We start from the raw sequence: 26,274 nt of genomic DNA, 5'->3' as shown, positions 1-26,274 counted from the left end.
CTCTGCCGGGTCTCCCAGGTGGGTGCAGGGTCCCAAGGCTTTGAGCTGTCTTTGACTGCTTTCCCAGGACACAAGCAGGGAGCTGGACAGGAAACAGGGCTGCAGGGATTAGAACCAGCAGCCATATGGGATCCTGGGTGCAAGGGTGAGAACTTTGGCCACTAGGCTACTGCACCAGGCCCCACTCTATAAATTTTAAGAGTATTCCGTTCTCATATTCAAGAGTAAAAAAGACAATGACACTTGCCCTGTAAACCACCTTGTTGGCCACTTGATCAGAGACAATGACCCAAAGTCACAAGTAATACATTCCATAACTCTAACAGCAAATCTAATAATAAACAGAATTTGACCCATAAAATCATTAGAGTTTCTGCATTCAACTCTGTCTCTAGTTGAATGACCAAGGGCCATACTAGGAATAACACATAACAAAAAAGTTCAAGACCAGGATTAACAGGAGACTGCACCACATAACTACCACCAGATCAAAGGGATAATCCAGTGCCAGACAGAAATCACCCAAGTTTTCCATAAGGTATTACCAACTCCTGTCCAAGTCCCAATTTTGTTTTCTTTTTTCCTCAAATATTATCACCAAATTAAAGCTTTATGTGTTTCTGAAACCAATTATTTAAGATCCAATTTCCATACTTAAGCTCATTGTATTCTCTAAGACTTAAAGGAAAAACTATGTAACACATTTAATACTTCTCAATGTTTTTAATTTAACAGTTTATTTTTACTAGTTCTTAGTAGTAAATCTTCATACCCACATTTTTATTTCAGCAACAATCGTCTCAGACACACCTTCTGACAAGGCTAACTAAACACATTACGACAGGAAGCCATGCCTTCAGGAGCATGTTTATTGTGTTGGAGATGATACATCAGGTGCTCTCTGAGCTACAAAGGGTCAAAGGAAATCCTCTCATTACAAACGGACAAAGGTCAAAGGTAAAACATTTTTTCACAACAGCATGAACCACATACTCAGAAATAGATCTGGGTTTAATACAAATGACATAATTTCTAGTCATCTACAGCTACTTTTTATAACTTCATACAGATAATGTATTAGGCTAAAATGCACTATAATATTTGGTAGACTTCAGGACCAATATCCTTAGTACATCACAAAATACATTTTGATATCCCAAAGAAGCAAGACTTGCAAGTAGGCATTTTAAACATAACTAATCTACAGCTACAAAGTTCTACTCTTGGTAGCATTTACCTTTTCGGGAGTCTCCCAGTCTCCAAGGATAAAAGCAGAGAGTAGAATCAGTATAACATATACACAGAAGTCCGTATCGTAAAGGCTATAAAGATTTGCAGCGCAGTGAGAAGATGCCTTCCGCTCCTTCACACTGCATACAAATATGTCAATTATGTGGCGTATCTCTTGGTCCACTGTCTGGCTATCCTGTCATGTTCTGCTCTGTTGGTCAAATACTGAGTGGCTATGCTTCCAACCAGAGGATCCGCTGGAAAAGTGGAAACAACATTAAAAAATATTATGTGATATCTTTAAGGTACAGTAATACTTCAATATTCTATTATCTAATATTTCAGCAGCACCTTGCATATAGTGCTTAAAGGAACATAACTTAGATAGTCTGTTACTCAAATTAGGAAGACTTCTTTGGTTAAAAGTTAGAAAGGTGTAAATCTTTAAAATACCCCAATTTCTTTGTAATCCTGGTATTTTATTCAACACAGTGTGCAGGATGATTGTAATTCTGTCTATATTTTAGAAATTAAAAATGATTTTAAAATGAAACAAGCCTCACAATGCTAAAGGTGCAGTGATATCACTGTCCACATCTCAACTTGAAAGCTCATTGTTTCATACAGACTTCTGAACCAGGCATTGAATTTGAAAAGTTTTATTTTGAACTTACTCTTCAAAAAGATAAAATATATACATGTAGTACAATATCTGAAATATACCATACATTAACCAATGAAAGTATGGTTCTCTTCCCTCCAAATTCCCTGGCAAATAAGTATCACTCATTCAATACACTTCCTTCACATATGCTATATGCATTAAAAGGCATTCAGAACTTTATATATGCTTTCTTCAGTATCTTGCTTTTATACTTCAAATATCTTAAGATCATTCCTATCATTTCACATAGAGCTGTTTCCTTTTTTGAATAGCTATATCTTCTTCTTACAGATATTTAGGTTATTTTCAATATTTTATTGAATAAATTAGTCACAATGAGTACCTATTGTATATGAGAACTGCTAAGCCTTAACAAACTTTACTATTAATTATTTTGATAAATCAATTTGTATAAAAAGGACCACATACTAAGATAACTTATGTGAAACCTCAGGTCTAAACATTAGTTTATGAAGTTAGCTACCTATGTTAAAGCTCTTATGTGGTTCTTAGCAATTTCTAAAGATTATAGACTGACATTTTATCTGAATTCATATAACCATAATCTGGTACAACCCTCATCAGCCATACGTTGAACAAACATTACTACTACATCTAATACACTCAGTTTTAATTAATAAAAAAAAAAAGCAAGGGAGAACAAGAAATTCTTCATTACATTTTGTCTTAAAGTGCATGGCTGCATGCAAGGAGCAAGAAACGGAGGCCCTGGAGCCAATGTTACGCTGCACAAGCTGGGACCAATGACCGGGATGCTGGTACCCCACAGGAACACGGGCTAAGACGGCCCACGTGCCTGGGCTGTGCTGTGCACGTGGAGATCCAGACGGAGCGCCAGGCTAATGGCTCCTGGCTTCAGCCTGGCATACCACCAACCCCTTCCACCATGTGCGGGTTCACTTAGCAGGTGAAAGTTCATCCCGTTTCTCTTCTCTCTGTAATTCTTTCAAATAATCAATCTTAAGAAGCAAAGAAAAAGGGTCAAAAATACTGTCTTACTCCTATCAAAAATGCAGATACATAATTCAAACAACAGAGTCCATGACTGGTGGTAAAAAAAAAAAAAAAAAAATTGCAGAGCAGCATGCTATTAATGAGCTAAATAAAGTTGCTGAAAAACTTATGGGCTAGCCTAACCAAAATGGGTTTAGTTAAGTCCTCACAAAATGTTTTATTCTGGTTTTTCCAGTAAGAGAATTTACTTTTCTATCCACATTTTTAGCTAACCAAGAATATATATTGGGAAAAAAAAAAAGAATATATATTGGCTTCTGCAGCCTTACTGTGTATGTTTACAGTTGCTTACCAGGGTTGCAGTCTGTCAAAAGGGAACAAATAGACAGCAAAACCTTTGAGATAGTCAAAGCAGGACTCCAGTTGTCCTTAAGGATGTCCAAACAGATGACGCCCTGACTGTTGATGTTGCAGTGATAGATTCTGGTTCGGAAAGTAACCTAAGTGCAATCACATTAAAAACAGAAGAAAGAAAATGAATGCTGCAGTACCAATCATAATGCTCACTAGGGAAGAAAAAGGAGTTGTACAATATCATGCACGATACTGAATAGCAACCAATTTAACTGAAGCTCATATTAAAAACAAGGATAAATGAGCCTATTTCAATTAGCTGAAAGAAAACTTTGTTTTTACCCACTAAAGAGAACCAGAAGGGAGAAGAAACTGTTTTAATTTTCAAGGTAAGAGAAACTGATAAAGAATTTAAACACAGAAGTTATACTGGGGGCATGCTGCAGTAACTTAGTGGCTGAAGTCCTTGCCTTGCATGTACCCAGGATCTCATATGAGCGCCGGTTCATGTACCAGCTGCCCTATTTTCCTTCTAGCTCCCTGCTTGCCACCTGGGGAAGCAGTAGAGGATGACCCAAAGACTTGGGACCCTGCACCAATGTGGGAAACCCAGACGAAGCTCCTGGCTCTTGGCTTCGGAAGAGCTCAGCCTCAGCCATCGCAACCACTTGGGCAGTGAACCAGTGGATGAAACAGTGGATGGAAAATCTTTCTGTATGTCTTCTCTCTCTAAAGCTTTCCAGTAAATAAATAAATAAATAAATCTAAAGAAAGGTTACACTGGTTTTTCAATAAAAAGGAATGGTTTCAACTGCACTAACTTTCTGGCACGGGTGAGAAAGTACTGGGCGAAGATTAGAGGAAAGGTTGGTGAAATTATCTATACCACCTGCCTTTCCTGTTCTCAGCTCCTCATCCCCACGGTAGGTACACTTTTAAGAGTAAAACATGAAAATAAGAAAAGTACGCAATACAAACCTGACATATGCATGTGAGAAAAGACAAATCATAGCAAAAAATACTAGTAAATTCCAAAACAAAGAAACACTGACGAGTTAATTCATAACTTGGAATTGCAGAGGGCAAAAAGTGCCATTCCTGAGTTCTGGGAATATGAACTAAGAGCTCCAAAATGGAATCTGACAAGAAAATACTAAAATATCTAAAAAGTGCCTGTCTGGAAAGGATGCAGGCGCTGAAAGGTGCGGACAGAAAGAAAAAGCCTACAGTTAAGCCGAGTGTGGGAAGACAAGGAGGTGAGACTGCTCTGTCCAACTCAAAACAATCTAACTACACCTCGTGAATTTAGAACTCTTGAACTGGAGATCAAAATATAAAATCAGGTTTCAAAAATTTTGCTCCAAACAGGATTTAAAGGTATGATTAATAACACCATATTTTATTATAGTAAAAACATCTTGACATATTAGGTTAAATACAACACATTACTAAATTGACTAGAGGGTGGTTCTTCAGCTTAGCAGTGAAAGCCCCACTCGGGAAACCTACAGCCAGTGTCACACTGCCTCGTCTGGAGTCCCAGCCCCTTCCCAGGTTCTAGTTTCTGCCATAGCATGCTCCAGGAGGCTGTACGCCATGGCATGGGTAGCTGTGTCCCTACCATCCACAGGGAGCCTCAGGTCTGAGTTCTCGGTTCCCAGGTTCAGTGTGGCCCAGCCCTGGTTATGGGCATTTGAGAGGGTCAGTTAGCAGATGGAAGCTTAACTTTATTATTTGGGTTTTTTTTTTTATTTTTTGCTGTGTTATCTTAACATTAAAATCTTTATCTACAGTCTACATTACAATTCTGCAAGTGCTGCTCTATAAAATGTAGCAGTATATATGCTCAGATAATTAACAATTCAGTAGAGATACAAATGATTTACAAATATGATTAATAGTAATACCTAGAACAGAAACAGTATTCTTAAACAGAAGAGGATTAAAGTTTTTATTATTCTTTACAAAGTAATAACATAAATTTCATTTGTTTCAATTGTCCAGTATTTTTATTTCACTACTGCTTATTAGTATATAAGATACTTTAGCAAGAGTAAACAAACACTAAATGATTAGAAAATAAAAATATCATAATTTCAAAAATCAATAATCTAGATTTGAAAATAACAATATTAAACAAAATTAACACACACAGAACCATCCATAACCATTCTTAGTACATTAATAGAGAATAGAGTGACTAAGAAAACTTAAATCTTTTATAATTTTGTACAAAATAAATCTTGCTTTTTCACCCCAGTTTTACTAGCATGTTGAAAACAATTACATGGAATACCAAGCAGACAAGAGTCACTATTTGCAAACATAACCATAAGGCATAAATTTTTCCATGTTTTTTTTTCCTGCAACACAGAAAATTGGGGCCGGCATGAAGGCTCAATTAACCAATCTTCTGACCAGCATCCTACATGTGCACTGCTTCTGTCCCGGTGGCTCCACCTGCCAACCAGCTCCCTGCTTGTGGCCTGGAAAAGCAGTCAAAGATGGCCCAAAGCCTTGAGACCCTGCACCCACGTGGGAGACCTGGAAGAAGCTCCTGGCTTTGGATCAGCTCAGCTTTGGCCATCTGAAGTCATTGGAGGAGTGAACCTGCTGATGGAAGTTCTGTCTCTGTAAACCTTCCTTTCCGATAAAATTAAATAAATCTCATAAAAAGACAAAAGAAATCTAATGTAAATCAAGCAGTTACCATTATAATAGCATTTAATTTATTCTACTTGAAATGTGAATATTAACTGAATTAACAATATTGGGGTTTTATCTTTTTATTTAATTCACAAAGACAATAAGCCTGTGAACAATAAAAAAAGCTATTAATTTCAAGATTCTTATGGACTACGAACAAAACACTCCAAAAATCACCTCTTAATTGTAGTTAACAGTAAATGTTTTTTTTCCAGGGAATTCAGGACTGTTGGCATCTGTAACTTAAGGTAAGTACCAGTAGGTGGCACTGTTGTTACCTTGTTAAAAAAAAGCTTTCTTCAAAGAGAGGACCAATTTTTCCTTAAGAAAATCTTTACACACACATACACTGCAATGAGATCCTTAAAAAAATGCATTCACATGAACGGCACAGATACACACACATATAGGTACAGAAAGATCTTCCATCCATTGGCTCACTGTCCAAATGCCTGGAACATCAGAGCTCGGTCAGTCTTACATCAGGAGTCCAGAACTCAGTCCACCCATCACCTGGGCCATCACCACCTTCTCTTTCCAAGGGTGTATGTCATCAGCAAAGCGGTGCTGGGACTCAAACCAGACACTCCTCTACAGATGGGAGCACACCAAGCTGTGCCAAATGCTGCTCCCCTTCATACAAATTTCAAATTGTACAGGGTACAAAAAACAACAACGCTAGAAAGAAGAGCAATTTATTGCAGGTTAAGGACCTTAAGTGTGCCAACATTACTGTCCACTTTTGCCCCTTGGAATTCTGAAAATCACTGTAATAAAATTACAATTATTTTTTTGGCTTTAGTTCTAGTGGGCTTTTGTTTCTTAAGTTTTTTGTTTTTTAATGTCTTGACAGATAAAAGGAAGGAAGCCATTTAAATTAAATGCTAAAGTTCTGTAAACCAAAAATGCTAAGTTTTGTAAACTAATGCAGTTACTATAAGGCACAACTTAATCCTACTTTCAGCCACGCAATCCATGCTTTAAGTGAACTAAGAATCTCACAGAGGCAGAAGTTACCTAGTCATCCTCAGTACCCAAACTATGCCACACCCACAGTGACATTACTAGTTTCCTGAATCTTTGTTATAGTTTCCCAAGTTTTTGCTTATCTATAAAGTATTGAGCATACAATTCACATTAAACCATCATCTCTGCAAGCTGTCAATCAAGTTTACTTCTTATCCCAGTGTGTTTCTTAAAGTTTACAGGGTATTTTCTGCAGGTTTAAGATCTGCCTCATTGATGTGCAAAGTAGTTTTTCCTTACAATTAACAATTCAACCCTCCTTCAGGAAGTCACAGAATTGTCTGCAAAAGAGTCAATTATTTCCAGTTTTAAATAAGTCTACATAAATTCATGAAAAACAATAAAACATACCATGAATACACGTAAGCTCTAGAATTAATGATTTTACAGAAAGATTAAAGAATGCACTTATAGCTTCTTACCTTTGGTGGTTTAAATGGATAATCTGATGAAAATGTGATATCCAGGAAAAACACACCACCTTCATATACAGAACCTGGTGGACCAAGTATAGTCGATCTCCACTCATAAATGTTATCTCCTTTAGGCCCAGCACTATTTAAAAGAAAGTAAAAAATCAATATACTCATCTGCAAATATACATGTTAACATCTTAAAATCAGTAAAGTATTAAAGGTAAATCAGTAACCTAGAACAACAAGCAACGAAATAAGTATAAACGAAATAATGTGCTCAGGCATGTGTATGAAAATTTGTTTTAATATATTTTAAATTCACATAACAATTACAAGGAAAATACAGAGAACACCTGGATAACTTGATCTGGAATCTCCTTCTGTTAGCACGTGGCCCCACCTGTTCGTCTTTCTTTGCCTTTCTCACACATGGGCACACACAGATGCACACACACGTGCATTTCTCAATCCTTCATGAGTATGTATGCATACATCCTGGCCCTTTCCTCATGAATACGTCAATGTTTATTTCCTAAGAACCGTCTCCAGCATTCACAATATACTTAGAATCTCAAGAAATGTGTTAATGTAATACTATCTGCCTAATATAACTGACTCAGGATCCAGTCTCAAGATCATATATCTCCTCTGCCTGTGGTCTCAATCGACAGGGTTCTGTCACCCGTCGCTGACATGTGCAACATTAGCATTTTTGCAGGACACAATCCTTTAAAATAAAAACATGTGCTCACCATTTTAAGCTGTTACACATAAGCAGTTTCAAGTCATACATTCCTAGCTGAAACAGCACAAAAAGGATGTGTCCTCTGAAGGGCGGCACATCCAGAAGCCCAAGGTGTCCACTTTCTTAGAAGTCATGTTAGCTTTCATCAACTAGACAAGAACTCTCTAATTTTCCTGCCACTTGGTTCTCCTTTGCTTGCAACCAATAAGCAATCTCAGTGTAAACACATAAAAAAGTATTATTCAAAACTTCTTCTTATCTAACACCTATTAGCAATTATATAACTTATTATGGTAGCACAATCATGATTTTCCAACTCCAGTGCCTCAAAACACAACACAACACAACACACACACCCAAGCTGCCCTTTGAGACATCTTTTCTCACTTAAGATGTGCACACATTTCTCCATCTTTTATGTGTTACTAATTTGCCTCATGAGTTCCTATTTTTTCCCCCAATGATTTAAATAATTCATTACAGCTTTCGGCCATTCCGATGCTCAAATTATCTGATGCTGGCCAACCGGAGCCCATCGAAAATGGCTCCAATCCTTGGGCTCTATCAACATCGCTTAAGCACCACCCTTTCTGGCACAACTGAAACGGTGGGCTTTTAGTGTGGTTTTCAGTTTTCTCTACGGAGCCCCAATTTATTTCAGTGATAACGTTACTAAAAACTAAGACCTGGGCACTAGATGCTAACAGGCTCCAGTTATATTCTGATAAGCTGTGCTAAGCATCTTACCTCATTTATAAAATTTAAGCAAATGATATAGTGTAAGAAAAATTTGAACTCCAATTACTTAGTGAGAAGACTAATATTCTTTAAACCCTTCTCAAATAAATCTGACAGACTTCTTTTTTTTTAACCTTTACATAAAACTTTCTAGTTTTCTGGAGACACATATCTACAAAGGTTTACTTCTGTTAAAATGAGCATCAGTTTAGAAATTCTCCCAGGGTCCTTTCTGAAACAGATGCAAACTAGTATGGATAAATAATTAACCAGCACTAATTAACAAAATTACACTAGTTAAAATAATTTAAGCATTTTTAATTCTTTATTTGTGAAAAAATTAATATTTCATGAAAGTATTAATAGCACTATCAATAACCAAATATATTCTGAAAAATAATTTATATACACAAGATACACAAAATTTGATGCTGTCTTTAAGGGAAATGCATCTGCACAATTACATTACAGTTAACTGTTAACATTTTAATGTTTAGGAAAAGCGATTTTTAGAGAAACAGTATTTCTTAAAATTTAAATATACTTAACAATTAAAGCCTATTATAATAAGGGCTTATTTTTCTGTCACCCTTTGAGAATTGGCTGAATATTACTATTCACTAAAACATATAAAATTAAGTTTCAATTGTATAAAACAAAGACCCTTAAATGTTTTTGGACCACACATTAAACACAGGAGTAATAGCAATAATCAAGCTGGCTACAATTTCCTCCAATTTGTACTATAAACCAGGAATTGTTTAAGGGACTATGATGCATTATAATTCATTTAATTTCAACCAACCAAGGAAGAGGAACAGTCCTATTTTTAGACATACATTTTCTAATGTATGTCTCAGAGCTGCAAAATGAGACAGATTTTGAATAAAGCATTGAAACTGGTATTTTCTCAGTGGTTTTACTCCTCTTAATTTCAGGACTGTTCCTTCTGATCTCCAAATTGGGCAAACATTTACTTGTAAATGAGCCCAAAAGGAGCTGTTCTTCAGACAAACCACACTGCCTCAAAGATTTTATTGCCTCTCCTGGATGAGTGGCTGTACAGAAGGTTAACTGTGGGGATTACTGTATCTTAATGGACATGAGGCCGGTGTCAACTCCCCACCCCCTTACAGTTGAAGACCAAGGCTCAGGAAGTTTGTCTCCAGGCTACATCTCTGAATGCCAGAAGTAGCTCAACGGCAAGCTTTTATTTTGAAATCTGATGTTCAACAGTATTCAACAGTATTCAACAGTAATTTTGTGAAGTGTCTCAAATTAAATTATTGAAATCAAGTCATCCTTCCTTTTTTAGCCAATGGCAACTTTTTCTAATTTCTCACAGCCAAAAGTCTCACCCCTGAACACCTTCTTTGTGTTCCATCCAGCAGAGAAGAAAATTATGTTGTTTATACCTTGAAAACATATTTAAAGTACTATTTCTCCCCACTGGCATTGGCCCAATCTTGATTCAAAACACCATCCTCTTTTACGTGGTTAATTACAACAGCCCCCTTGCTTCCACCTCTGACCAATGCCCTGAACACAACAGTCTGCTCTCAGTATGACAATCGGGAATAATGACAGCTAAAAAAGTAAAGACAGCACGCAACCGGTCAAAACCTTTCTATTTGTATTTTAGTCAATTTTATAACCTAAAAGACTCTCGAACTTCCCAGCTGGCTCTCCTCCTCTCTGCTGGACTGGCTGCAGCAATTCTCCCTAACAGACCATGTTCATTCGGACCTCAGTGCATCTACACACATTATCTGTGTGTCTCCAGGAAAACAACCACCTGTGGTTGATTTGTTGTTGTTGTTGTAGCAATATTTCCATAGATCCTAACTAAGTCACCTTCTCAGTAAGGCCTTTCCTAAAACATCACACATGATCTCCATTTATTTCATATTCTTCTATTTTCTTTCTCCATAGCATTTACCATTCTCTTATCTTGGAGCTCCTTATTTTACTTATTATCTGTAGTAACTCATGATGAATTTAAGCTCCGTGAAGATGCAAGATGGGCCTTTTATGACCAGAAAGTGAAGTGCACTTTTTGGCATTAATATTTTTCTTCTTGGCATAAAGTAACTGTATATATGCTTATGGAATACGGGGTTATAATGCATGCACACTGTGTAATGATCAAGTTGGAATATCAGCATTTCTATCTCATATCTTTGTACTTGATTCTTACTTCTTCATAAAATATCCAAAAAGCTATTTTAAACTAGCCACTCGACTGTGCTGTACAATACTACCTGTTATTTCTCTCATACAACTGTTTTACCTTCATATCCAACCTCTCAATCTTTCCCAGCCTTCACTAATTACTATTTTAGCCCCTTATTTATAATCCATTCTTTTAACTGTCCAAATGACAGAGAACAGGCAATGTTCATTTCTGGCTTATTTCACTTAACATAATGTCCTCTGGTTCCAACCACACTGCCATGACTGACACGATTTCTTTCTTTTATGGCTGGTAACTCCAAAGCATACACATAGCACATTTTCTTTGGCAATTCACCAGTTGGCGGGCACTTGTGTTGTTTCTATTGCTCAGCCACTGTTAAGAGTGCTGCACAAGGGATTTTATTAGACAGACACTTCCTTGGAATACACTCGCAAGGCCATACAGCAGACCCATTTGTGACTTGTGGGGAATCTCCATATCACTCTTCATGACTGCATTAATTTACATTCCCACCCAAAGCTTGTAAAAACTCACTTGTCTTTAACTCCTTATCAATGCTGTTTTCCTCTTCATTTTTCTGATTACAATCAGGACTGCAGTCAGATGATATATATCACTGTGGTTATAACTTGCATTTCACTGACTACCTATCTTCAACATCTTTCCTAATTTTTTTTACCTATTCAGACTGTTTCACTTTAAAAAAAAAAAAGGATTTTCTGAAAGGCAGAATGAGAGAGGGAGAAAGAGAATCTTCCATTCACTGGTTCACTTCCCAAATGGTTACAACAGCTGGGGCTGGGTCAGGCCAAAGCCAGGAGCCAGGAACTCCACGCAGTTCTCCCAAGTGGGCAGCAGAGGCCCAAGTATGCCACTTTCCTCTAATTTTCCAGATGCACAGCCAGGCTCAAATGAAATTCTGGTGTTACAGCTTGAGGTTTAACTCAAATACTGGCAACACAACCATTCACTTGCTGAACGGTTCATACGCAAAACAGTGACAATATCAAACGTTAGAAATCACCAGTTCAGGTCTTAATTCCTAAACTTTCTATCCGGATTCCTGTTTATATGCATGGGAAGGCACTAGGAGACCATCCAAGTACCTGGGGCATTGCCTCCCTTGTTGGGAATGGGGATAGAGTTCCTGGCTTCAGCTTGGTCTAGCCCAAACCTTTGACAATCATTTGGGAGCTGAACTAAGGAATAAAAGACTTTTTCCACCAACTCCTATCTTTTCTTCTCTCTGTTCTATATTAAAAAATCTTTTTAAAAAATAATTTTAAGAAGCAAAGTTTAGAATAAGTAAATACTTGTATATTAAACAAAAAGTAAATGTTTCTCTAAGTGTTAGCTTACAAAAATAGCTTTCAACTTAGAGAGGGATGTGCTCTAAAATCAGCTATTTCAGACTTGGAACACACTTTAACCACAGTAATACTTGTATAAATATTGGTTTCAATGCAGCACACAAAAGTTAATCTAAACCATTTTATCCATAACATTAAATACCAAGTAAGTAACCACACTACCCTCAGACTGACCAGCCTGGCCTCAAGTTCATTATTGGCAGCAAAGGTATACACTCTGGTCTTTGGCCTTTCTCTACTCTTGCAAACAGACCCTTACAATACCAAAGGAAAAAAGAAAATTCTGTCAGAGAAAATTAATGGCAGAGAAAAAAATGCTATTCACAAACAATTATGGTGTTGAAACCACTGAAAATGTGGAGGGCAGAAGGATTAAGACTGGGATTTGACGGAGAGGAGTGCTATGCCATGACAGGAGGAAAATAAGGGTAAAGGGGCAAAGCAAGGTATGAAAAGGACCAACAGACACAGAAGGGGCCAGCACAGAGAACAAAGAAAGGAATCTACACCTGGTCCTAACAGCAAGCAGGCTCTTCAGCAACAACAACAGGAACACATCTTCTGGAAACGAATGAAGCAAGACAGGAAATTTTTCCGACTATCAGATTAGCAGACCAAAAACCAGGACAAACCAATGTGGTGACTGTTAAAATAAAACTCCCTAAGTTTCTAAAAGCAACTAGGGTATATCCCAAACATTTAAAAGACTGAGAAGTATTCTAACTAGTTACTGGTTTTACGAAGACCAGCACTAATTAGGTGTTATGTTAAAAAAAATCAATGAGGCAACTACCCTTTGGCCTACTCTAAGATGAAGACTGGGAAACTGGGACACCTGTAGCAGATACCAGAGGAGCTCTGGGTAAGTCCCTGCTCAGCTCCCAATATTAACGCACATTTTTGGAGGCAGCAAAGCATGGTTCTAATAACTGGGTTCCTACCACCTGTATGAGACAACTGGATTAGTCAGTAGCCAGGACAAAAACTGAGGCCAAATGGGATGCTAGAATCACAGGAGGAGGCCTAACCTACTATACCACTGTGCCAGTCAGTCACCCAGTCCTTTTCGAAAATATGAGGAAAGAAAACATGATTTTTGAGACCTGGTCTCCTTTTTTACACATTGAGAGTATGGCAAATCAACAGATATCCTGTTTCCCGTACAACCTTAGCACATAAACTACTATTGGCTTTTATCATTCTTTTTTTTTTTTGGTGAGTGTAAGTAGATTAATGAATGCATGTTCGAAATAAGGCACATAAGTAAACTCATGGTGTGCAAAATCATACTGATGAAAAGTTATTTATAAAAATAATAATGAACTCTGAAATTCATCATCCAAATACAGTCAGGTCTGGGACCAGTGATATGGTGGCCGGAGCCACAACCTGCAAGGCTTATGAGTGCAAGTTCCAGTCCTGGGTGGTCTACTTCCCATCCAGCTCCCTGCTAATGTGCCTTGAAAAGGAGAGGAATGCAGACCACATACATGGGGCCCTGCACCCATGTGGGAGACAGGATGGAGTTTCCGGGTTGCTGGCTTCCGCCTGGCCTAGCCCTAGCTGTTGCAGGAACCTAACGAATAAACCAGTGGATGGAAAATTTCGCTTTCTCTCACTGCCTCCCCCTGTAACTCTTTAAAAAATAATAATAAAGAGACATCTAAAAAAGATTTTGACTCAAAAACAAAAACAAGTATATCAACTAGACTGGAAACCTAAGCAGACTTTGTTAACATATTTTTTTCTAAAAAAGAAAAACCATCTCTAATTCTTAACACATTTAAAGCACCGTTTATACATAAGCACCTGGAATTCCTAAGTATTCTCAAAAAAGTCATAGTTGTCTAGGTTGAAAATAATCAGGAGTTCATGATTTATTAAAGATAATCAAAGGGAGGGAGATGAATAAGCAAACAATGTAAGAAAATAATGTCAGTAGAGCTATAGAGTAGTTGTAATTCCCAATTGGTTTTATCTTCCTACTTCCTCCCTCAGAATGACTTCTGATAAACCTGAGAACTCTGATGAACAATAAGTTAACCTGTACTACAACTAAGCAGGAAACTGTATTGCTAATGAACTTAAATCATATTTTCAGAACATACAAATTTACCTTGAATGGAAAAATGTACTTGAGTATTTACAATATGCAAAGTAAATAGATTCAATGGAGAAAACAGAAATTAATTCACTCATTATAACCTTCCTGAGGGGCAGGTGCTCTGGAGTAGCAGTAAAGGTGAGATGAGGGAACTGGCTTGTATCCTGCAAGTCTCACCTCTGACCCCACTCCCTGTTGGTGGACACGGCTGGCTCAAATGCTCAGGCCCTGGGGATCTGGATGAAGCTCCTGGCTTTGGCCTGGCTCAGCCCTGATCACTGTGGACACCTGAGAAACGAAAGACCCAATCAATGGAAAACTTCTGTCTTCTTAAACTTTTTAAAAATGTATTCATTTTAAAAAACTGACTCATTTGAAAAAGATTTGTGAAGCATCTATTATTTTGTAATGAGGACCTGTGCAAGAAACTATTGACACCATAGCCACTGCCTTCAGCGAGATTACAGCCTAAACAGGGATAAAGATGTTAATTAAACCAAAAGAATTTATAAAACAGAAAATGCGGGGCCTGGTGTGATAGTGTAATGGTAAGGCCCTCGCCTTGAACACCAGGCCTCCCATATGGGCGCCAGTTCTAATTCCGGCAGCTCCACTTCCCATCCAGCTCCCTCCTTGTGGCCTGGGAAAGCAGCTGAGGACGGCCCAAAGCTTTGGGACCCTGCACCCACGTGGAAGACCCGAAAGAGTTTCCTGGTGTCCAGCTTCGGATCGGCCCATCACCGGCCACTGCACTCACTTGCGGAGTGAGTCATCAGATGGAATATCTTCCTCTGTGTTTCTCCTCCTCTCTGTATATTTGACTTCGTAATGAAAATAAAATAAATCTTTTAAAAAAAAAAAAGTGTTTAAGGTACCAACAGATAGATTGGTCAAAGAGGCACCCACATATATATAGCTATGATTAGGTATGTGTATCTGGGTATAGATTTGAGACTTTGGTAATAGGTGATAATTAAAGTCCTGCTGATGCATATGTTAGGCTAAGCAGGGTGTATAGAATGAGAAGGGAATACCTAAAATGAGAGATCCACACATCATATAAACCATACCAACACGACACATCTCTGACAGATGTGTTACAGAAAAAACAACCAGCACATGAAAACAAAGCAGGGAGAGATGAGTTACATCAAGAGATGCTGGAAGACACTGGGTGTGAACAGAGTATCAGAACTAAGGAAGACTTCATTTGGTAATACCGAGAGCATGCCAACTCACAGGACAAGAAAACAGTACTGGGCAACCATATGAAATTACTCTGAAGACATACTAAATGGGTGGGGGAAGTACAGAGCAGGGGACAGAAATGCTCCCATTATCAGAGGTATCATCGTTGAGAGTCATCTGTAAATAAATCCTGGAAACAGAAGCTCTTTCTAGCAACAAACACAGGGAAATGCTACTGGCAGGATACGAAGCTCTACAATAGAAAGGCCATCTGTCTTTTATAGTATATTCTTTCTGCTCTGAATTGCTTTCTGTGACACAGACACAACACACACACACACACACACACACACACACACACACACACACACACTGCAATTTAAAAAAATAAAAGTTGTGGAGCTAACATACTAAGTAAAAACTGTAAAGGGACTGACTGACTGCAGAGACCACCTAAATCCTAAAAAATTTTACATAGGGTTAGTGGATTCCCATAATTTGCTTTCTTACTATTAATCCTAAACTGGCAAAGTAGAGACAGTACAGATTACCCTAATTATAGAAAGATACAGACTGGTAAAATTCAGATATCTTGGATAAAACTACTTATATCTTCACAAGCAACTTTCTTTCCCCTCTCTTTTGCCTACTACAAAATTTTAAAGGTGCACTCAAGATGTAAGCCACTTTGCCATATTTTGAATCTAAAGTACAAATCAACAACAAATCATAAATATTCTCATTTTCATTGTTACCTCTTCTATGTCAACATGGGCCATATCAGGTAAAATACAACTTTAAAAGTTGATAAACATGACAATTTTTTATCCAACTTGTCACGAACCTTAAACTAAACAAATTATAACTTATCTATTTAATCTATTATATTTATTGTTATGTTTTGTCTTGGAGTTTGATGATCTAGGCCAGGTATGGAAATGTAGTTTCTACAAGAAATGTTCATTTTTTTTGCTCAAAATTTAATGTCTATATAACCTCTTACATGCACATAGGATTTTCAAAATTCAATAAACTGAGCATAGCTTGATGGCTCAGTGGCTAAATCCTCACTTTGCATGTGCCAAAATCTCATATGGGTACCAGTATCTGCTGTACAAATACAAAATTTAGTTACTTCAAAACTCATTTCCATTTTTGGGTTACAATAAGTTAATTAACATAATACTGTTCCACCTATTAGCCTGAAATACATCACCTTCCTTGGAAAACTTCCCTATTATAGCGTCAAAAAGTTTGGAAAAAGAAAAAACAGTGAATATGTTTCTTGAAATTCATCAATTGGGAAAATGTCAACAATATTCTTACTCATAGAACACGTAAGTAATTTGTCTTTATATTTGTCTTTTAAACTAAATGCTACAACACCAAGATCTTGTTCTTCCTGCTACAAGCTTTCTTGTCATTTCTTTCAGCTTATCACGCAGAAGCAGGCAGCTATTAGAGATAGGTAAGATTTTACCTTAGAATACTACTGAATGTTAACACTTACAAAGTTTCACATAAGGAGAAATGTAAGTGTAATTACATATAATTATTAATTCAAAGAAATAACCAATATTGGGCATGGGCTTAACAGTCATATCATACAGTGGGTGTAACTGCTTGAGACTTGTAACTCTGAGCGAGTCCAGCAAAATTAACCAGACACAAGTAGGTAACAACCTTTTAATCATGATAGTTAAAAATAATTTAGGGACATTAACGGTGTGCTATCAGCTATAAGTACCAAATATAAAATAGCAAAGTGTTTACTAAGATCAAGAAATTTCTATAACATAAAGCAAGCCTCAGTCTTATTTGTATAATAGATTCGTTAGAAATTTTGATATTGTGACAGGTAAAACTTGCATATTCTTTAGGTTAAGGCTTCACAGAAAACACAATCCCGTATTAGTTTAAATTTCAGTGTCGTCACCTCCAGTATTCTCTACCACAACTCAAGACTACTTTTATTTCACACTAGCCCTTTAAAGCTGTGGTGCCTTCAAATCAATCTTGACCATTCTGATTCTGGTTATACAGAAGTATCAGGACATACATACCTTTAAATACATTATATATAGCTACTGCGTAAAGATTTCATTCTCTTTTGGGGAAACTACACAGCACAGCAGACTTCTAAGTCTTCAGCTGTGGCACTGTGCATTTTCCATTATTCACATTTCTTTCATTAGTTCTTTGCTGCCGTTTATACCTATCTGACCAACTATTGCTCAAAATCAAAATAACCTTTAAAACAAAACTTGGTCCTGCCAAAGATTAAAACTTGAGGGACTTCATAGTCAATGAAAAGGCAGTCGTGCTCAAACACTGCTAGTGGTAAGAGAAAGGAGCACAGCTTCTTAAAGATTCCTGCTTGCATGCATCAAGGTCTTCTTGATTAACAAATCCAACTTGCAATGGCCTATCCAAGAATGCACAAAGACACGCACAAAGGTTTTGTATAGGGAAGCTCAAAGCAATGTAGCGATAAAAAAAAAAATCAAAATAACTTAAACATGCAGAAAATTACCCTCAAAAATCAACATTTTTGTGGACTATTTAGTGAGATGGGGAAAAACAGGTCACAAAATTGTATGCCGTAGTAAATAAGATGTACAATGTATATTGCAAACAGGATATACAGCAATATCAAGTTATACCTACCCTGATGTGCTGTTTCTATGTCTTACCAATATCCTACAATAATTATACTTTTATAAGAATATTATTTTAAAAATAAGACTTTGGTTTACTGTTCTAGTCATGTAGGCACAAAGCCTGAGTTTTCAGCCTCCTTTCTCATCAGTTCCTGTATTTAACCATCCTGCAAGTCCTTACGAACGCTTCTTAGTAGTGAAAAAATAAAAGTAATAAACCATGGGAAAGGCTTAGAAATCACACAAAATGTAAAATCTGGTTGCCTTTACCAGATGTGTGATATCAGGCAATAATCACTTTTTTTTTTCCCTGTATCTTATGGCTCCTATCTTTGGGATTATGGTGATGAAGAGACAGCTGTTACAGTGTTCTTTAACACTATTTCAAACCCAAGTACTTCGGGTGAAAGCACCTGCCAGAATCAAAAGATGCAAGGTTGGGAATACACCCTGTAGGGAAACTTCGGGAACTTCCCGGATAGGCTGCAGCTCCTACTGGCGAGCTTGAAAGCCAGTGCTGGGGGTAGAACAGACTGGGTAAGGCTGTAGCACCTGTGGGCAAGCATGTGGGCTGGGTCTGGAAGCAGGCCAGACTGTGCTGGCTGTGCAACCAGCCAGACTAGGTAGGCCACAGTATCCAGTGAGTACCAGGACTGGGAGCAGACAATGTCAGACTGGGCCACAGCACCCAAAGGCACACACGATCCAAAGCTGAAAGTAGGTCTGGTAGGTGAACTTCGTGAACTTCCTTGCTGAGCTGCTGCTTCCAGGAGAGTCGGAACTGTGCCAGCCCAGGCAGGGGTGCCACACCCACTGGCATGCAACAGAGCCAAAATGGGTGCAGCTCAGCCAGATTAGGTCACAACACCCACTGGCAAGTGCCAGGACTAGGTGAAAGCCACTTCAGGCTGGACTGCAATACTTCTGGGCTTGGGAATGGGCCTACTATGAAAACTGTGGGCACTTCCCTGCTTTGTGCAGCTCCTGAGCTGCACAAGAGCTGCACAAGAGCTAGGGCTAAGGGTGGGCCTGAATGGACAAGGTCGCAGCACCCATCAGCAATGTGCGGGCTGGGTCAGAAGGCAGGTTTGGCTGAGCCAAACTGCAGCATCCACAGGTATCCAAAAGAGCTGGATGGGATGAAGAATGTGCTGGGTTAAGCTGAAACATTTGCTGGACACATACAAAACCCAGGGCTGGGAGTGGGTCTGATTGTTGGGTGTTGTCCCAAATAGGCCAGGGAATCTGCTGGTGGGCTTGGCTGGAATGGGCTAGGCCACAGAACCCTTAGGTTTGCCTGAGAGATGGGGCTAGTGGCAGAACTGACCAGGTAGCTATATCCAACAGTATGTGCATTGCTGTTGCAGGTGATGGATCAAACCTGACCCCACTCTAGCTGTCACACACAGTCAAGTCTGGGGTCACCTCAGATGAGGTTTCTTCGGGGACTGCTCAACTAGATCACTGGACTCAAGAGGAAATTACAATATAAGTAGTGCACAAATTAGGCCTATGCTGCCGATACCTGTGCAGTAGACAGCATGCCCTGATGCACAGAAGGAACATGACAGACAGCCCCTCTAGTCTAGAGGTGATGTCCACTGCCTCGTCAGAGGATGGAAATTAGAACAGGTTGGACCAACAGTTTGGACCTGGCCAAACTTCACAGCATGTCCCTGGGCCTGTGGATGCACTAAGGTGGATTTGGTCAGCCAAGAGACCTGGGAAAGAGATTTTTGACCCTGGTGCAATAAGACAACATCTCAAAACTATCAAAGCCACTCAGGTAACACCCATCCACATTATCAGCGTCTCTAAGGTGTCAACACATGATTGATCCTTCCATACTTCAAGCTCTCTACAGCATCATCTAATGACCATCGCTTCCACATGTCAGAGTCCCTAGGGCGTCATCAAATGACTCCCTCATCCTTGGGTGCTAATGTAGTTTGACAACATCCGCTCCCTCCCGCCCCCTACCCTTCCCCCCTTCCCCAAGAATACAGGAAGGGGGAAAAAAAGAAACATCTGTCCCACCCACCATCCTCCAAACCCTTGACCCTCCCCATCCTAAGTGGACACCCAATGTACATGCATCCTCCTCTTCAACTATGCAAACAATATTAAAATAAATTTTTTAAAAAACTTTAAAATTTCTCCAAAAAAATGTACTTGGCACCTGCAACTGCAAGTTGAATGTGGATGAATAGAATCAAAAAGCTTTGACATACTTCAGCATGAGTTCCTTATTTAACAAAAGAGGAAAGAGAGGTTAGGTACCTCCTTAAAGTTACAAAATTACCATATGGCAGAACCTGAACACCAGCCTATTTCTTGATTCCAGGGTCATGACAGTTTTGGCAACATCCTTGGAATACTCCTTATGTCTCTGATCACACTTCCTTCCTCCCTCATCACCCCAGCCTGTTAGAATTTTTTTCACTTGAATTCAACTAATTAAATAGGACCTCTCCCCAAACCCAACGTCAAAACTGACCTTACCCCTGTTCTTGAGTTTATCCACATTGGTTTGGCTTTTTGCTTACACTACTTTGTTGCAGGGCCAACCAGAGAGGACAATAGCTACAGCTCAGGTCAGAAAACATGAAACACATGGACAGCTCTGAAGGACAAGACAGTGACATGTTTCATAACTGGTTTGAGTTAACAAGACTGTGTAATACATATTGTTTCCAAAGTCAAGCAAGCAGATTGATTTTGAAATATCTGGACAGCTTAAAATGAAACTGAAAAATGGTACATCAGACTAAAGACGTGTGACAACTAAATGCAATGTGGTGTCCTGTAATAAGGTATTAGCAAAAAATTGGTAAAATCTGGTCAAAGTTCAGAGTTTATTTAGTGGCAATTTACCAACATTATTTTCTAATTTTGACAAATGTGGCAGAAGGCTCTTTTGCACTTGCATTCTGTAGTATAAGTACTGAAACCTGGATCTGAGAGTAGATTCCACAGTCTGTACAACAGATCCCATAGCTGTGCAATAAATGGGGTAGTGGGAATAAGGTTTTCTAAAATTCCAATGCTTGGGCCCGGCGCGGTGGCGCAACTGGTTAAAGGTCCTCGCCTTGCACGCCCGGGATCCCATATGGGCGCCGGTTCTAATCCAGGCAGCCCCGCTTCCCTTCCAGCTCCCTGCCTGTGGCCTGGGAAAGCAGTCGAGGACGGCCCAAAGCTTTGGGACCCTGCACCCGCGTGGGAGACCCGGAAGAGGCTCCTGGCTTCAGATCGACCCATCACCGGCCACTATACTCACTTGGGGAGTGAATCATCGGACGGAAGATCTTCCTCTCTGTCTCTCCTCTCTGTATATCCGCCTTTCCAATGAAAAAATAATAAAAATAAATCTCTAAAAAAAAAAAAAAATTCCAATGCTCTCCCAAATCACAGTGCTCTTGCCAGAGCCTTGGCTGTCATTCAGTTCACCAAGGGAAAGCATCAGTCACAGATTACAACCTAGTTGACAGACTCTTACTGTAAGCTATGCTGTTCACAATCCTCATGTTGCACAGCACTCAAAGAAAAGTCCTGACACCCATCTTAAGCATTACCACAGAGCTACACTGATCATCTACATCAACTGTTCAACTTGCCCATGAGGACAGCTAAAGCATTATCTGCCACTCTGTGAGGGCTAAAATGTGCCTTAAAGAGAGGGGAAAAAAGCCAGTGAATCTTTGAAGTATTACTCTTCACTGTGAAAAGGAAAATGTGCTCAAGGAACCTCTCAGAGCCTATTTATGAAAATTCAAGTCTGCTCTTTTAAGGCAGAGTGCCTCATTTACTGCAGTCTCTTTTGTTCAATCTAAAAATATGACAAGAGCAATGATTTTACAAATGACCCCCAAAAACTTTTATTAGAAGACATTTTAAACGATGACGGTTTTGAATGGCACTAAAAAGTGAGTTTCTTTTGCCATCATACTAACTGCTTTTCCAATACTATTAACCTACACTCCACCTGAAGGCTCTAGTGAGTATGCACATTCACCCTTTATATTACGCTTTACACTAAATAGAAATCGCATTTTGCTCTAAACTTAGTTTAGATGTCAGAGCAGTTTTATATATCCCAAAGCAGCCAGTATAACATTTTCCACATAACAGGAACTCAATCAATGTTTGCTGAATAAATGTCAAGCATGATAAAAATGCATCATGGCAAAATCTGATAATTTAAAAAATCTTTCCTTTCTATCTCAGGTACATCATAAGTCAGTCATTGTAGCCACAGAAGGATAAAAGAAATAAAAATATGCCATCTCACTGAATTTTAACATGTAAAAAAAATGGCTAACACCTACAGTATTAACAAGCACAAGCATGCTATATGAAAGGATAAAGGAGACATCCTTGCTTAACTGAGCATATCAGAAAGCTCTAAAAATACCCAAGTGTAAGGCCATTCTCCAGTTGAGCATATAAATTGTTAGAGATAACAAGGAAATGGTGCAATAACCTTTTGAAATTCTTATTAGTTTATAGGTGTGGCTGGGCTGTAGCAGCCAATAGTAAGAACTTGCTGGCTGGGCAAGGCCACTGTTGCTGTCAGGACAGAATGTGGACTAAGTAGGCCCAGGCCAAGAACCACCAGTGTGCATGAGACCACCACTGCAAAGAGACCCAAAAAGGAACTTGCAGAACTCCTTTGTCAGGATACAGTCCCTGCAGGTAAGCACAAAAACCAAAGCAAGGAGCAGCCCAGACTAGATCAGACCAGGTTATAGTACCTGCTGGCAAATGTACAGCTCAGGTCTGGGGGCGTGCCAGGGTGTACCAGCTCATAACACCCACTAACAGATTTGAAAACCAGGATGGGGTGCAGGGAAAGCTGGGTATGTCCACATCACCAGTCAGTTCACATTAGGGCCGGGACTGAAGGCTGAATGTGCTGGGTTAGGTGGCAGCACGGGCCAGCACAAGCTGGAACAGGGACAGACTGCCAGGCTACAGCACCCGCCAACAAATGCTGAAGTGAGACGGGCCATATCAGACAGGCCATGCCAGACTGGGCTACAGTACCCACCAGCAGACGCGAGACGTAGGCAGATGTGCAAGTAGAGGAGCAGTGAGGACTCCAATGCTGGGCCACTGCTGCTACTGGTGAGCGTGAGAGCTGGCAGACCAGACTGGGCAGGGCTACAATACCTTTTAGCTTACATGTAAACTAAGGTAAGGGGAGAGCCAGGCTGGGCTAACCAATTGTATCCACTAAGGCAGGCATGGCAAATTTAAGTCCCGTGGAGCTAGACTACAAAACCATTTTGAGTGTGCAAGATTCAGACAGGGAGGGACCCATTGGGGGAACTGTGGGCACCTCCCTGAGGGGCTGCAACTCTCACTGGTCAGCCGGAGAACCTGGACTGGGGCAGGCCTAGCTAGGCAGGAGGTGGTACCTACTAGTACAAGTTGGGCTAAAGGAAGGAGTCAGTTTGGTTGAATCAGGCTTCAACGCCCACTTGATGTGTACAAGAGCTGAATAGGATGTGAGACAGACCAGCCAGTACACTGCACATGCTAGCAGGCACAGGAAGCAGGACAGAGTGCTGATCCGGTGGGAGTTATTGGGGGTCACTGTGACTGGGCTGTAGTTCCCACTGATACGCGTGAGGGCCGAGCATGAGGTGGGCAGGGTTGAGCTGGACTACAACACCTACTGATTTGCAGAGGAAGAAGAGCATAACAAATCCATCAACCACCCCAGTGAAACTCGACAGCAAACTTTTGGGCAAATGGAGACTCTAAGGTGAACTTTGTCAGCCAATTAACCTTGAAAGGATTTTCTCATCCCTGGAACAGCAATATATCAACAGCATCTCAGAGCTACTGGAACTCTCAGAACATGTTCCATAACGGGGACACTGGGATGCCACTGGGTACTGGGGAGGCTAGACATGGTCTCTCCCGTTGTATCCTCCCCTCCCCCAGACACAGGAAGAAGAAAAAGAACACGTGTAAATAATGGTCTTGCCCACTTTCCCCTGATCTTTGACCCTTCCCACCCTGATCAATAATGTAAACATCATCGAAAATAAAATAATACTAAAAAAATTCTTATTAGTTAAGTTAGACCTTTAAAATCATTCCATAAGATACTAACTTGTATTTACTTTCTATACACTTAAATTTCACTAAAATTTTATTCAACTCTGATATCAGTGTCTTTTTTTTTTTTTACCATTACTGTAACTGATATGCTGCATTACTGACACTCCATGTAGCAGGCACTGAAAATTTTCTAACCATCCTTTTACTTCATCTAAAAATTCATTTCTTTTATCTTCAAGGTAAACATTTATTGCACTGACAGAGTAATCTGGCAGCCACTGTTTTCTCTTCAGATTGTTGCAACATCAGAGTTGGACCAAGCCCAAAGCCAAGAGCTTCAACTTGGTTTCCCACGTGGGTGGCAGGCACCCAAACACTTGACCATCATCTGCTGCTTTCCCCCAGGCAGTAGCAGAATTCTAGATTGGAAATGGAGCAGCCAGGACACAAAGTGGAGCACAAAGAGAATACCTGTTGCCTGCACAACAGGTGCTAGCTTTACTAGCTATAATGCTGGTGCACTGGTCCCATTCTTAGTTATTTAAGTTGTTCCTAATCCTTGGCAGTCCTTGACATGCAGCTGCATAATTCCCATCTCATCTTTCATTACTTGGTGACATTCTCCTTTTAAGTCTCTGTCTTCCTAAGACAATCTCCGCCTCTTTGACTCTTCTTGAGAAAACACAAGTCAGACTGGATTAAAAACTCTCTACTCCAACATGTCCTCTATACTAATTGTAAATGCAATGTGGCCATATTCTAATAATGAGTTACAAAATGGTTATCTTGGGACTTGGGCCTGGGGGGCTGGACTTCCAGCCGCCACATGGCAGCTGGGGGGCCCCCCTGGGACGGTGGCGTCTCATGCCTGGATCTCACATGGCAGCTACCATGCGCATGTGGGGAGCTGCCACAGGGCCTGCCAGAGCCCCGTGGACTACCCTTCTTTGGGGTGGGTCTCGGAGCTTTGTTAAGCGGGTCTGGGCCGTCCCACTGCTCGCATAGGGGCTTGAGCTGGGGACAGGACTAGGAAGGGGCGGGACTTGGGCCTGAGAGTTGGACTTTCAGCTGCCGCATGGCAGCTGGGGGGCCCCAGGATGGTGGAGTCTCATGCTTGGATCTCACACGGCAGCTACCACATGCCCAGCCAGGGAGCTCTGGGATTTTGGTTCTTTGATTGCTTAGATAGCTACATGCTGAACCCTCAGTGCTTTGGGGACGTGACTCAATCCTGAAGATTCCCAATGACAGTAAATCTTCCTCAGATGAACCTGTAATTAATACGGTCTCAACCCATGTATTTTGAAAAATTGTAAAACCTAATATACTTTTAAAACCTTGTCCTACTTAGAAATGGGGCGGGAGAGCAAAGAAATCTTCCATTTCCTTTGAATGTGTGAGGTAGCCATGCAGTGTAACTTATCAGGAACATAATAGGTAACTTATAGACAATAGATTAAAAACAGCATTAGACAATAGTTAAACTACAAAGACATACAGGGGGAATCAAGAGCGATCCTAACAACCTATCAACAGGAGGTCATATGCACAGAGCAGGGGGGCCCCCAGAGTAGAGCAGGGGGTACCCCCAGAGTGGAGCAGGGGGACAGGAGGAGGCTTGTATCCCAACCCTGGAGACTCCCGGATCCTCACCAAGAACTATCAGTACGGGCACCAAAAACTACATCCCAACTGCCAAAGAGACCACAGGGAACTGGAATGCCTTCAGAGGCTGATAACTCAAAGGACATTCCCCCCACCCCCTTTGGACCTACCACACGGGATGAAAGAAGCCCAAATCCTTCCTAGTAGGATCCAAGGTCATCGGAACA

General features: G+C 39.9%; 1 protein-coding gene across 1 annotated transcript in view; it reads right to left on the bottom strand.

The window, feature by feature from the left end:
• Positions 1-855: 855 nt before the first annotated feature.
• UBE2E3 (ubiquitin conjugating enzyme E2 E3) overlaps positions 856-26,274 on the bottom strand; it is a 75,128-nt gene continuing 49,709 nt past the window's right edge. Inside the window, exons 4-6 of the mRNA XM_040971811.1 lie at positions 7,378-7,510; positions 3,222-3,369; positions 856-1,487 (exon numbers count right to left, since the gene is read on the bottom strand). Coding sequence (XP_040827745.1) covers positions 1,390-1,487; positions 3,222-3,369; positions 7,378-7,510 — 379 coding nt within the window. The 3' untranslated portion in view covers positions 856-1,389. The remainder of the gene's footprint in view (positions 1,488-3,221; positions 3,370-7,377; positions 7,511-26,274) is intronic.

The sequence above is a fragment of the Ochotona curzoniae genome, unplaced genomic scaffold (genome assembly GCF_017591425.1).
Source record: "Ochotona curzoniae isolate NIBS_2020 unplaced genomic scaffold, NIBS_Ocur_1.0 contig_2210, whole genome shotgun sequence".
In the NCBI taxonomy this organism is placed as follows: domain Eukaryota; kingdom Metazoa; phylum Chordata; class Mammalia; order Lagomorpha; family Ochotonidae; genus Ochotona; species Ochotona curzoniae.
Note: the sequence above shows the minus strand (reverse complement) of the source record. Positions and strands in the feature narration are given on the sequence as shown.